Source organism: Pecten maximus, chromosome 17, assembly GCF_902652985.1.
Source record: "Pecten maximus chromosome 17, xPecMax1.1, whole genome shotgun sequence".
NCBI classification, from domain to species: Eukaryota; Metazoa; Mollusca; class Bivalvia; order Pectinida; family Pectinidae; genus Pecten; species Pecten maximus.
The window spans coordinates 18,111,534-18,124,206 of NC_047031.1; the positions used below are offsets into that span (position 1 = coordinate 18,111,534).

General features: G+C 33.4%; 1 protein-coding gene across 1 annotated transcript in view; it reads left to right on the forward strand.

Moving 5' to 3' along the window:
• The window catches only part of LOC117315410, a 32,308-nt gene extending 20,053 nt beyond the window's left edge, over positions 1-12,255 (forward strand). The window contains exons 7-11 of the mRNA XM_033869592.1: positions 5,934-6,041; positions 6,637-6,856; positions 7,600-7,695; positions 8,221-8,489; positions 9,044-12,255. Coding sequence (XP_033725483.1) covers positions 5,934-6,041; positions 6,637-6,856; positions 7,600-7,695; positions 8,221-8,489; positions 9,044-9,073 — 723 coding nt within the window. The 3' untranslated portion in view covers positions 9,074-12,255. The remainder of the gene's footprint in view (positions 1-5,933; positions 6,042-6,636; positions 6,857-7,599; positions 7,696-8,220; positions 8,490-9,043) is intronic.
• Positions 12,256-12,673: the final 418 nt, after the last annotated feature.

Sequence of the window (12,673 nt, forward strand, 5' to 3'; positions counted from 1 at the left end):
TTCAAATTTCATGATGTTGGAATTGATTCTTGTGTGTTATATTTTAAAAAAATCCCGGTCAACTCTGTCTTTCTTTGTTTGTTTTGTTTTTGTTTTATTTTGTTTTGTTGTTTTTTTTTTGGGGGGGGGGGTTGCTTTTGTCTCCTTTACAACAAGCCTACTGTGACCAAAGGCTGATGCAAATACCCCATTTCCCAAAAAAGAATAAATATAAAGATAAATAATCCATAAAAAAACAATTGTCATATCCGCAGATGGATACGTGCGGCATTGACCTTTGCAATTAACATAGCCAATTGTGGCAAAATTATAACTTGAATAGCAATCGGCATCTTAAACTATCTCTACTCAAAGTAAAAATCATCAGTTTTATTTCTGTTGTCTTGTATGTTTCTACATGCAAATATTTCATACTAAATTTACTTAGGAGCACTATTTATTAGGTTGCATTTTATTCGAACCTTTTGTCCTAAAGTTGTATTCTTTTGTTTTACTATTGTTAATTTAAATTGTATTGTGTTTCTTTTATCTCAAATAAATCTGCTGATTGGTTAACCAGTGATCCCAAGCTTACTTCGGAAGCAATTATTCCTCTTGAACAGAGATACATTTACAAGCAATTTATTACATCTATGAAAACTGATATAGAACCGATCGATCGCTTTCTCAAGTCGAACAGAATAAAGACGGTGTCGGTACCTATAAATAGCACAGGCGGTATGTTGAAAGTTATCAGAAATCTATTAGGACAAATTCTCGTCAAAGTCCAATAAACTAATTGGAAACCCATTACGTACTCCTTATGTTCTATTTCAGATGTTTGATGCCTGAGATACGATAGTTTAGAAATAGAAAAACGTGGCCCAATTATCTTTAATGAGACGAAAGAAATTGAATATTTCAGACGCGGTACATTGTGTTATCAGAGTGTATTGATAACACACCAAGAGTGTTAAACATTGGTATTGAAAAAAATAATTACAGACCAGGAACTTGTTTCAAAAGCTGAATAACGTTAAATCTGTATTATAATAGCTAAAGTATTAATAAGTTTTGATTACATGTATTATATTTGGAGGGACCTTTGATAAAGCACCAGTCGATCAGCCGGTGTTGCGTCTTAACACTGTTGAACTCTAGTGCCCTTGTATATGATAGCTAAATTGTATCTTTCAAAATATAATAGTTTCGTCTGCACCGATTTGCATTTTGGCAATCCTCTGTTTTTAAGTCGAATCTTTAAGCCTGGTTTTATTACCTTCATACATTTTGTAATGACACATCGTCGTCCACAGGCTGTCTTAGTAATATCATACAATAGCAAAATTAACAAATTAATCAATATTGGTTTTCCGGGTGATAAATTTCATAATTTTTTTAAATAAATAAATACAACATGCTCACATCGCTTACGAAACACATGATAAATACTTAATAAATTGGTGCCGTCTGTATTCAGATGGCAAATTAAATTAACCAATTGTACGCATGCTCGAATTCCATTGTTAGAAAAATTAAATTAATAAATTGTTTTGCTGTTGCGAATGCAGCTAATCGAGTGTTGGAATACACCTAATTTATGATATTCATGTTCACTGAAGCAGGATAAAGTTTTGCATGATTTGAACATTAAAACATTCTGTCAAAGAAACGTCAACAGAAGAAAAATCGATTGTTGCTTTGTTATTCCACCGCCCACGCTGGTCTTTCAATTTCTGTTATTCACAAATTTGATTGATTTTACAAATGGGTAACAAGTGTATGTTTGTCTGAATGCTACAGAGGTAATTTGATAGTTTTGTTCATGTAAACACAGCTTAACCACAGAAGTCATTGAGCGTTCATCCATTGATGAATGCCATTAGATTAGAACAGGGTGTGTTTCGGATCGATACATATTCTGCTAATACATGATAACATCGGCGGAACAAACACATTAGATATGATTGATGGATTACTTCCCTTGATTGGAACTCTTCGGTCTATGGCCTGTTTAAACATCATATGTTATAAATTAAAGTTTTTCATATCAATGCTTTGGGCTTATCATGTAGCAATTCAGTTTTCCACGAAGAAGAGTTCATATCAAGATGTGACAACTGCTATCTCATTTACAACTCCAATTTCTCTCTCTTTTCGAATTGATGGAGCTTGTTACTAACTAGATTGCTGGATAATGTTTAACTTAGCTCTCGTTCGTGGCCGTTCGTGACAAAGTCATCTCATCGTGGATGATAATTAGTCTTCATCAGTATCCGCTTACAATTACCTCCGTTACTAGGCAGCCGTTGCGTTGACAACCATTCAAACCTTGTTTTATAAATACGTCATATCGGCTCCAAACACTTGTTGGTTCACTGGATATGATTGAATTGGAAGTGTTAAGATGTTGAACAGGAAACTAAATTATCTTTGTGTTTTAATTTCTAAGCACTATGAGAAAACCGTACAGTTAGACAAATTGATTACTTTTTCTTTCCGTGCAGGGTCCTAGAGCGAGAAACTTAGATGTGATTTTAAGTTTAAAATCATATCAACCCTGTTATATGGTAACACAACATTGTTGGCTTGTGTACTTTTGCTTTTAGAAGTAGAAGTAATTAAAAAACATGCTGTGTTATCGAACATTATTTAAGTCAAAATTTGTCTGATTTGTAGAATTTCTTCATGAAAACGAAGAAAAACAGATTGTGTTTCCTGTATTTGTGGAGTGTCAGTAATAGAAGCACAGCCATCTTATCAAATGGATCTCATTAATCTTAGATAAATGAACCAGTGTTCGTTACTATGGAAATATTTGTCAGTACCAACTGAAAAAACACTACAGTTTAAAAAAAACATGTTAGACAGTAACCAGAGATTGCGATCAATACAATAACCATATGGAGAAGAAATAAGACTGACAAACAAGCACACTGAACAGAAACTGATCATCTATTTCAAAATGTGCAAATCTACATCCCAAAATGATTGAACAATCGAAACAAGTTATAAAAACTGAACCCCATTTTTATATAAAACGCCTGGAAACGTAACAGTGCTAAATCAATAGACAAATGTTTTCACCAAACGGATCTACAACACATTTAATGATGCACAGTAAACTCGTCCAAATCTAACAAGACTTTGTACAAAGATATCTGATGCCCTTCCTAGTCTTTATTGATGAATCGGAAGCGAAGGCTGCAGATAGTAAGTGTAGGTCTTCATTCAGGTACTTTGTATTTTACTAATAGCCTAGTCACCATGGATATACCAGTAGATTTGTCTATGTATCCTCAAATGCACTATTATATCGTTCCCTTAAGGCTATGGACTTTGAGATAGCAAAGCGTTATTCTAAATATGGATGGATGTTTCCTGATCCTGGGTTTGAGGAATAGATTAGCTGTCCTTTATCATCATAATGATGACTTCCTGAGACGCAATGACGTCAAGCATTTTCTGATGTATTGATTTTTCTGTCTATTTCCGGTAGACGGGCCTGGTCCTTGTTATTCATGGTCGGCCTGGATCAACTTCATGTTTCCATATTGTTTCTGAAATAAACATTTCTACAGAAAAATACATGTATATACGCAAAAGGCCTTAACATTTTTTTTTTTTGTATTTGTTTTATTTTTTCAGAGATTTTCATACAGTGTAAAGTACATATTATACAATTGTATTCAGAATAATCATTATTACAGCACCATAAAACTGTAGATGATCCAACACAAATACATACATCTTAATCCAGATTCATAAAATCATTCACTTTTGATGAACTTTCTTAATGTTACTTTCCCACTGTATTTAAAGAAAGGAAGAAAGCAGAAGAGAAGTTGTAGAGCAAACAGAAAAATCATAACAATAACGCAATAGGAACGAAACAAGAAACATGGACAAAGACATATATATAGTAACAAAGACAGACATAGAGACAGAGAGAGAGAGGGAGAGAGAGACAGAGAGAGGTATCAGAAAATCTAATATTTACAGTATGGACTGTAGTCTAACCCAAATGTACCCAGGACAGACCGAATTGCTGGTAAGACAATTTAGGTCTGACTTATAATTAGACCAGCCTTACTGTATATGAATGAAGACTGGCAAGGGAAAGACAAGAGGATTTAAACATGTATTGTCGTCAGCAAGTGTCATCACATATGATTATAGCAATAAAATTTTATTTTGAAATCTTATAGAAACAATAATATGTATTAACTTTGGTTAAATATAACATTACAAAGTATAGCAGTACATAAGAATCTAAGGACAATAATCAGCAAATTGAAGTTCTAAGAGATATTAAGTAATTTTTGCCACTTTTTCCATTCATTTAGAAAATTTTCCTTATACTTGTCCCCTTTACCCATTGCAATATATTTTTGTGTAACATAATGATCTTTAATAGTTTTTTTGAGACCAGTCAAAGATAAATTATTTTGTAGACACCTTGTTGAATAAATATACTGTTTAATAATTAAAATGATTGTACTGTCTATTGGTGTTCTTATTCCATCTTGATTATATAATCCAAAAATAAAAGTTTCCTTATTATATGCGAAAGGTATCATTAAAGAATCTAATAAAAACTCAAAATTTTGTAACATAACTTGCACCTTATCACATTCCCAAAGTGTATGTTCTATTGTTTCAATATCAGTTTTGCACCAGTAGCAATACGGATTTTCTGCTATTCCTGCCTTAAATAGAAATGAATTTGTTGTTAAGATGTGTTGATTAATTCTATATTGTAGCCACTGTAGTTTTGAATTTTTGGTTATATAAAATGGCAATTTGTATATTTTCCTCCATGTTTCATTATCAAAGTTGAAGATATCCCATTTTTTTCTTCCAGTGGATATTATGTTATTTTTACTGAGTAAATAGTAAAAGTCTTTTGTTCCCTTTTTACTGCGAAAAAGAATTTCCATATCAATTGGTATAAATGGGTATATAGAAGATGATAGTTCCTGTTTCTGAATATGTTTTCTAATAGCTGAGATAAGTCCTTGATATTTAAGGATGTTTGTATTAATATCAAAGACTCGTTGAAATTCTTCGAAGGAGTAAAATGAATTATTGTTTTTGTTTATTAAGTCACTAATTACAATAATTCCTTTATTGTACCAATCTTGATAAAAAATATTCTGATTATCTACTTTAATTAATTTATTATACCAAATTGGTGTTTTAGCCAACATATCTGGGGATTCATATAAATTGTTTTTGTTAGAGAGTTTTATCCATGCTTTAAAGACATCTTTCCAGAATAGATTTTTACATTTATTGTGACATATTGAGATATATTCCATCCCACAGTTAGCCATAAGGTGATCATCAGCAAAAGATCTAAGAATTAACTGCCATTTACTTGAACTTGTAAAAAGTCTCCTTAACCATGTTAGCTTCAAAGATTCAATAAATGACTTCACATGTAACATTTTTAGCCCCCCATCAATGTATTTTAACATTTTGTCAAACATATGAAATTTATCAAACGAGTGAAACGATTTGCTTGATAACAAGACTTATAACTGTAGCATAGCAATTTACGTGTATGAAGTCTAAACAAAATAGATACGAGTGTAAGATTCTATTTACCACATAAATTTCGGGAGGACATCAACGATAACTTGCAAATTAAATTAAGTTTAATTCAGACATTAACTTTTAACTGCTACCATGTGACAATCTAAATAATAGGCATGTTTTACGGTTATAAAACTTCTTGATTTAGAACAATGCTATATTTAACAAATTCAAATATGTTTCATAAACTAATTCGTTTAATACTAATGAATGTAACTCTATTCAAATGAAGTTCATGATGCAATGGACATTTTTATTGTTTTGTCTTTTTATCAATTTTGAATAAATTTGTTTTAAGCATACATTTGATGAAGATGTCGAATACTGTCTGTTACCTAAGCGTTCTTCTGATTCAGATGACCAAAGAACAGGCTGAGCAATACAAGAACAGTGTCCGGGAGGCGTACAACAAACTTTATGAAGAGGCTGAGGTGCAGGCACAAACAGAGTCAGCCCTTGAAGAGGTAAGTCACATGATTGGATCGTTTCTATTTCCATTTATGTCCTTTCGCAATACATTTTCTCATCATTACACACAATAGAGTTTAAAACATTTATCACAAGTCGTTTCAATTCGCATTGAGTGTAGATTAAATCAAGAAAAACATTAAGCCTGACTTAACTAATGTCAATGTCATCACCTAGATATGATGAATGGCGTCTGCTGTCAAACGATGCGCGTTTGTAGGTAATTTGTGTAACGTGTCCCCGCTTTGTATCACATTTACGAAACGAAAACACTCCATATTGACAAATGTTTAACCGTAATACAGTTTACGATTTAATTCATTGAATGCAAAACACTTATGAACAATATCTTAACTTTCCGCATTGACATTATTTTTCTTTTTTGTGGATTTTTTTGTAATAATTAATTTCATTTACTTATTTTTGTGCAAGTCCTTTTATTCCAAAATGTCTTTGATTGTCAATTACAATTTTCAATTACAAAGCAATCTTCAGAATAGATGTTCATGTTCGCCATTACGTGTTTCGCTTTTATTTGGTATCGTTTTTATGTGAATTTATCAGTAAATTATATTCTTTGCCTGGTTCCAGTCATTTTTTCCGGAAACATTGGAAGACACACCTTCATCATATGACACTCTGCCAGCCAGCTTCTACAATATGTACAATGACGAAAGCCGAATTCCAGCCCTTGATATGGTTGAACTTCAAAACGAGGCTGCCATCCCTGACGTCATTTCCGAGAAAGAAACTCTGAATACACTTATCGAGGATTTAATGGACGAATGGCTATCTCGGGCAGTTCTAACAGGTAACGACCTGATTTATTTGTATTGTTTAACTTATCAAAAACCGTGGTCATCTAACATCTGGGTGGCTGTGGTATGTTCATGTTAGTCTTCCTGTGATAGCGCGGAACTGATGCCGACTTTATAGTGCTAACACACTGAAGCGTACAGCCGAAGACACCCACGACCTCCCACCTGGTCACATTTTACTGACAACTGACGAAACAGTGTCCCACTCCCGAAATGCTGAACACTACGACGTATTAAGTTACCGTTTTAGAGTGATCAGTATATCTCGGTCAGGGAACAAAGTACAGACCTATGTTGTCAGTACTTTTACTTATGTGTGTACATGCTAGGTGTCGTGTTGTATTTACTTTGATTAACCTGACAGCAGTTTAAGCAAATAAAAAGATATGGATTTTCTTTTGTGATGATATAATCTAATACTGCAGTTCGCGCACTACAGAGCGGGACTATTCCGCGAATCTTGAGGGATTGCCGCGATTCACTTTGAACGTGTTTCCCTTATGACCAGTCACTGTTTTTTGCGATGATAGGGCAATTATGCCGATGGGTTATCGTAACTCGACCATGAAGGATTGCGATTACCTTATATCAAACTAATATTCTGGACAATACTGGCTAATAAAAATCGCCTATTCTATGGATCCCTTCTTTCATATTGGTGTAGTTATTCCAGTATTGATTTACTTGACGGTTATGTTTTTTGGTTATTGATGATATATTATTGCTTTATTTTCAGGAGACCAGAAGGCCGGGGCAATGCTTAATAACATCATGTCTGTCGTGTCAAAAGACCAGGATCCAGATGATTTCAGACAAGTCCGACAAATTCTTAGTAAGTTTATAAGTATTACTCAGGCACAGTCACACAATCAACCCCCAAATAATCCGAAAATAACCGTATGATACTCGTCCCTTAATTTACAAAAGTTTTATCATTTCCCTTTTGTTCCCTCCCTATTATTCTTCCTGATCATGCCCCTTCCCTGGCCCTTTATTTTCAAGGAATCTATAATGTTCTGCCTTAGTTCAGTCTTATTTAGAGTTATTGTCTCCTTTTACAATAAGTGGTTGCTTAAATTTCTTCTTTTGAATGACATGTCATCCGCGGTTAAACCTTCTACCAATCAATATACTACTCTCAATACTCTTATATTTTATCCCTTCATCGATGATTGCCTTTAATTCCCCTTTGTTTTACTTGTGTCCTTTTTCTCACTTTTTTCTACTCCAAGTTCCTCTTAAGGCCTTGGATATTCTTAATCAATACATCTTAATTAGTATTTTGATAATTGGCTTTAAAAGCTTGTATGTTGCATTTCAAATTATAAATGTAACGATAATATTGATATTTCCACAGCTGATCTTGTTGCTGACGAGGTACTCCAAGGACTTCAGCCCAGACCTGAAATACCCATGGAGTATGAAGAGATGCTTGGAACGCAGTTTCTCCCAGCCATTCCTCAACCAATCGTCAACGATATCCCAGAGATTATCGAGAACGTAGAGGAACCTGAGACAGCAATGCAACAGCAAAAGAAAAGAAGAGCAGTGAAACAGAGGAAACAGAGCCACAGGTGTCAAAAGAAAACAGCGAGGAAAACAAAGAAACGCCTGCAGAACAGCCAGGTAAGGATTGACGGACTTCGTGTTAGTATAACAGACCAAGAATAACGAAATTCAAATACCCATGTGATATGAAATTTCTGTTTAAATAACGGAAACGAAACCAAAATAATTTTCAAAGTTTTAAGCTCACCTGGCCTGATAGGTCGGTGAGCTTAGCCTTGGCGTCGTCCCTCGGCCATCAACATTTTCATAGAAATTGCTACTTGTCCTGAACGCATGAATATGTATCGTGAAATAATGGTCTTATATTGTATGAACTGAGAGCATGGCTCCCTTTGGGCCATTGAGGAGGCAGCAAAAAAGTAGGAAAGAAATTGTAATATAACTTAAAGGGATATATCATGATTACTGAAATACTCCGATGAGCGAGTGAGGCCCTCTGGGACTCTTGTCCTCGTTTATACTATTTTGATACCAAAATTGTATGCAGTTTGTCGATAATTATCCAGTTCACTATTCCAAAAAGACAGAAATATCTATAGAAGTATTCTAGGGAAAATAGCATTTTCATATATCTATTATACATAATAAGGTTTTTTTGTTTATGTTTACAGAACCACCAAAAGAAGAAATGGAAAAACTGAAGATGTAAATAGTTCTTCTTTTGATCATTCAAATCTACAACATCAAAATCCAGCGCAACTCAAGAACGAAGAAACAAACATACTGCAGAAAGTGTCCATTTAATACCATACTGATTGTAAGAACTGACAGGCAACCGTTTTCGTCTGTAAATTTAAATTTTAAGCGCTGGTATATTACTGCTTAGAACATTTAATATATACTTCAAATTCGCTAAAATCCCACATCTACAAGTTAATATTTCTAAAAATCTGGTAACGCATACAGGTAGTCAATAATGTATCCAAATAAACCATTGTATGCTAATAATATGTTCGCTAATAACAATTCATTGATTGGTCAAAACTTGTTTGGTGAATTTCACGTCCTACCGTTGTGTATGATGTGTTGTGTACATCCGATTTATGTGGAGATGAAATATACCAAATCAATATATATATTGTGTGTGTATATATGAAGGAAAATGATTGGACAATTCTTTATTATGTGTTATTACATCATTGTATCAACTACGGAAATAAGATCTTGAGAACTTTGTGTTAAATCCAAAAGTCATATTCTAAGACAGATGTAAAATGTAAACATTTTGTCATTCACACAATATATATAACAACCAGCCAACGGGGCATATAGTTGACCAGATGTCGCGAAATATGGAGTTATAATCATGTATAAAATTGACAAAATCAATGATATTATTCAAAATTGCCTGGATTTGTAGTCCAAAAAGTCCACGTAGTACGATCAGTACACCTTTTATTGGTAAATACGTCTATTTAAAAGAGGCGGTAAAAATCTGTGATACATAGGTAGGGTCAATGTAGAAAGCCCCGCAAAATAACTGTAGATTAGTTTTACCATAAAGAGGGTTTTGGTTTAGAATACAACACAACTACGAATTTTATCAAGATCGAACTTGTAAATAGTAATCATACATGCCGAAGCTAATACTAGTATGACAATGCCGCAGTATTTAAAGACAAAATACCACGTTTGTATTGGCAAAAACATAGTTGCATCATTTATGACGGCATTCGAAGTGAAAGATTTTTCTATTTTGCTCCGGCCTTGTTAATTTACAAAACGTTTATCATTGAAAATATAATGTAGCAACTTCACAGCTGTGCAGATAGCCAAAATAAATGGTGTTTTATTTTACAAATTGTATGTACTGGTCAAACCATTTCTCGCATTCATATTCTTAAAATTGGAATGTTGATGACATTCCAATTTTGTGATGTAGTTCAACGCTTACAATTTTACTAGGGACACAATAATTTGCAAACGTTAAAAGATAACTTGTGCTGTGATTTGCAGATGACGTCAACTTCGTGTAACACATTTTCACAGGGGTTTTTTAATACTGTTTTCACATCTTGACAACATTTACTCCAGAAAAGAATATTTTAGAATATCAAATATTCCACAGTAGGGGTTAAAGAAGCACACGCGACTAGTCAATTGTACTATATTTATCTTACAGTACAGCAAACTAAATTCTTTTATACGACGTCTTTGCCAGCTATAATTCTCCAATATAAGATATATTATATATGTATGTGTGTTTTGTAATGACACTTTGCTTGGCAGTATAGTATACACAACTAAATGAAAATATATACCAGTTTATGTACATGGGTATTTCAAAATATAGAGTATATTTCTTATCGCTATTGTTCCCATGCTGTATTACTTATCTATACAGAATTATTCATATGCTCAAATAGTACAAGCTCAATATATATTTTAAAAAAACATATACAAACGAAATAATACATGATATAATAAATACATAAAGAAAAAAAAAAGGTCTTTTAAAAAAATAACGGTTTTGAATTACATGTTTGGTACTTGGCTCGCGTCCGATGATAAGATGGTCGTCCTATAGTATTGCGTGGCGTTGAAATGAGCTGTTATGAGTATTCTCATATAAAGTGAATTTTTTCGTCACAACATTTATTTCAAATATTACCAAAGAGTTAAAGCGTACATAAGATACGCAATTTATTTTGGTTTTAAATAGTTTTTTTTAATAAAAGTCTTGATTTTTCATCAGCTGCTGATCGTACAGGTGATTAACCTTCGACTTTTAAAAGTTATATGTAAATGTATAATCTTATATCCCTTTCTGCAAGATATTCTTAATTAGTTTTAAGTGTATGCAGAACTCATAAAATCCCATTAAATTGGACGCATGAAGGACTCATAAAAACCTATTAAATCTATCACTATGATAGCCTATCCGTATTGTATAACTTATAATCAGGGCAGGTATTTGAATACAATGTCCATATCTTACTTTGAACTATTCTATTGACAACGGTACGTATATTTTCACTTCATTTCTTTAAAATTGACTGTAATGAACTTGAAGTTCACACTTTTGGCACAGAATCCAAGGTTTAGTCGCCTGGTAGGTGCTACGAGATAGATATCGATAACAGTGTTTAAACATTAATCATGTATATACCGCATATCAGTATGCTGCAGTGTAGGGCTTTTTTTGGAGTTCCAAGAAACGTCCTGGGTCCATTTTTTCACTGTCATTAATTAAAACAAAATAAAAATGTCATTTTATTGCGAAACTGATCATTATCATAAAACGAAATATGGTTAATGATAAGGTATCTGTAGATCTAGACCGCCGACTGTCTAAGTATATAAAAAGGACATACCATTATATATCAAATTAATTTACATGTACTTAGAATACGAAGGTTATTTTACAGGGAAATGAATCCTTTTCATTGACTAAATTTGATAGGATATCATCTTTTGAATACAACTATTTTCTTCTTATCTGTCATTTTATTAAGAGACAAATTCTGTTACATAAATCTATTTCGAGATCAAGGCTTTTAACCACAAATTTTGTCCAGTGAAAATAGATATTTTGTCAACCATTGATCCTGCATTTTAAATGTTCCCTATATTGTTAAATAGTGTGTTTGATGAAGACATCAAACATTCAAGGGCATTCGGGCGCACAGATGCGCTCGAAAAGTCGCTAATACTGTCAAGGACGATTCTGTGATCATGTACATAATTAAGATAACTTGAGATATGGTCTTATTTTTATATGTAAATACGACAAAGTTATTATCCGCTTGTATTTGAAGTCAGAGAGAAATTCAGACAATACAGTCTCATCTATCATTCTTCAAAATAAAACGTTCTAAAATACTACTCTGTGTCATTTCTTTTTTCTTTTCTTTTTTTATTTTATTACAAAATATATTATACAATGATGTAAATAGGGGCCCCAGTAGCCGAGTGGGTAAGGTGTACCGACACTTTGATCACTAGCCCTCCACCTCTGGGTTGCGAGTTCGAAACCTACTTAGGGCAGTTGCCAGGTACTGACCGTAGGCCAGTGGTTTTTCTCCGGGTACTCCGGCTTTCCTCCTCCTCCTCCAAAACCTGGCACGTACTTAAATAACCCTGGCTGTTAATAGGACGTTAAACAAAAACAAACCAAACCAATGATGTAAACGTATTTCTAGGCGCACTCATATATTAGCGTACAACCAGATTTAAAAAGTTTAACGGAATGATGATTCGCGCACCAAGAACGCTCGCTATAGAATCCAATGTACAAAAAA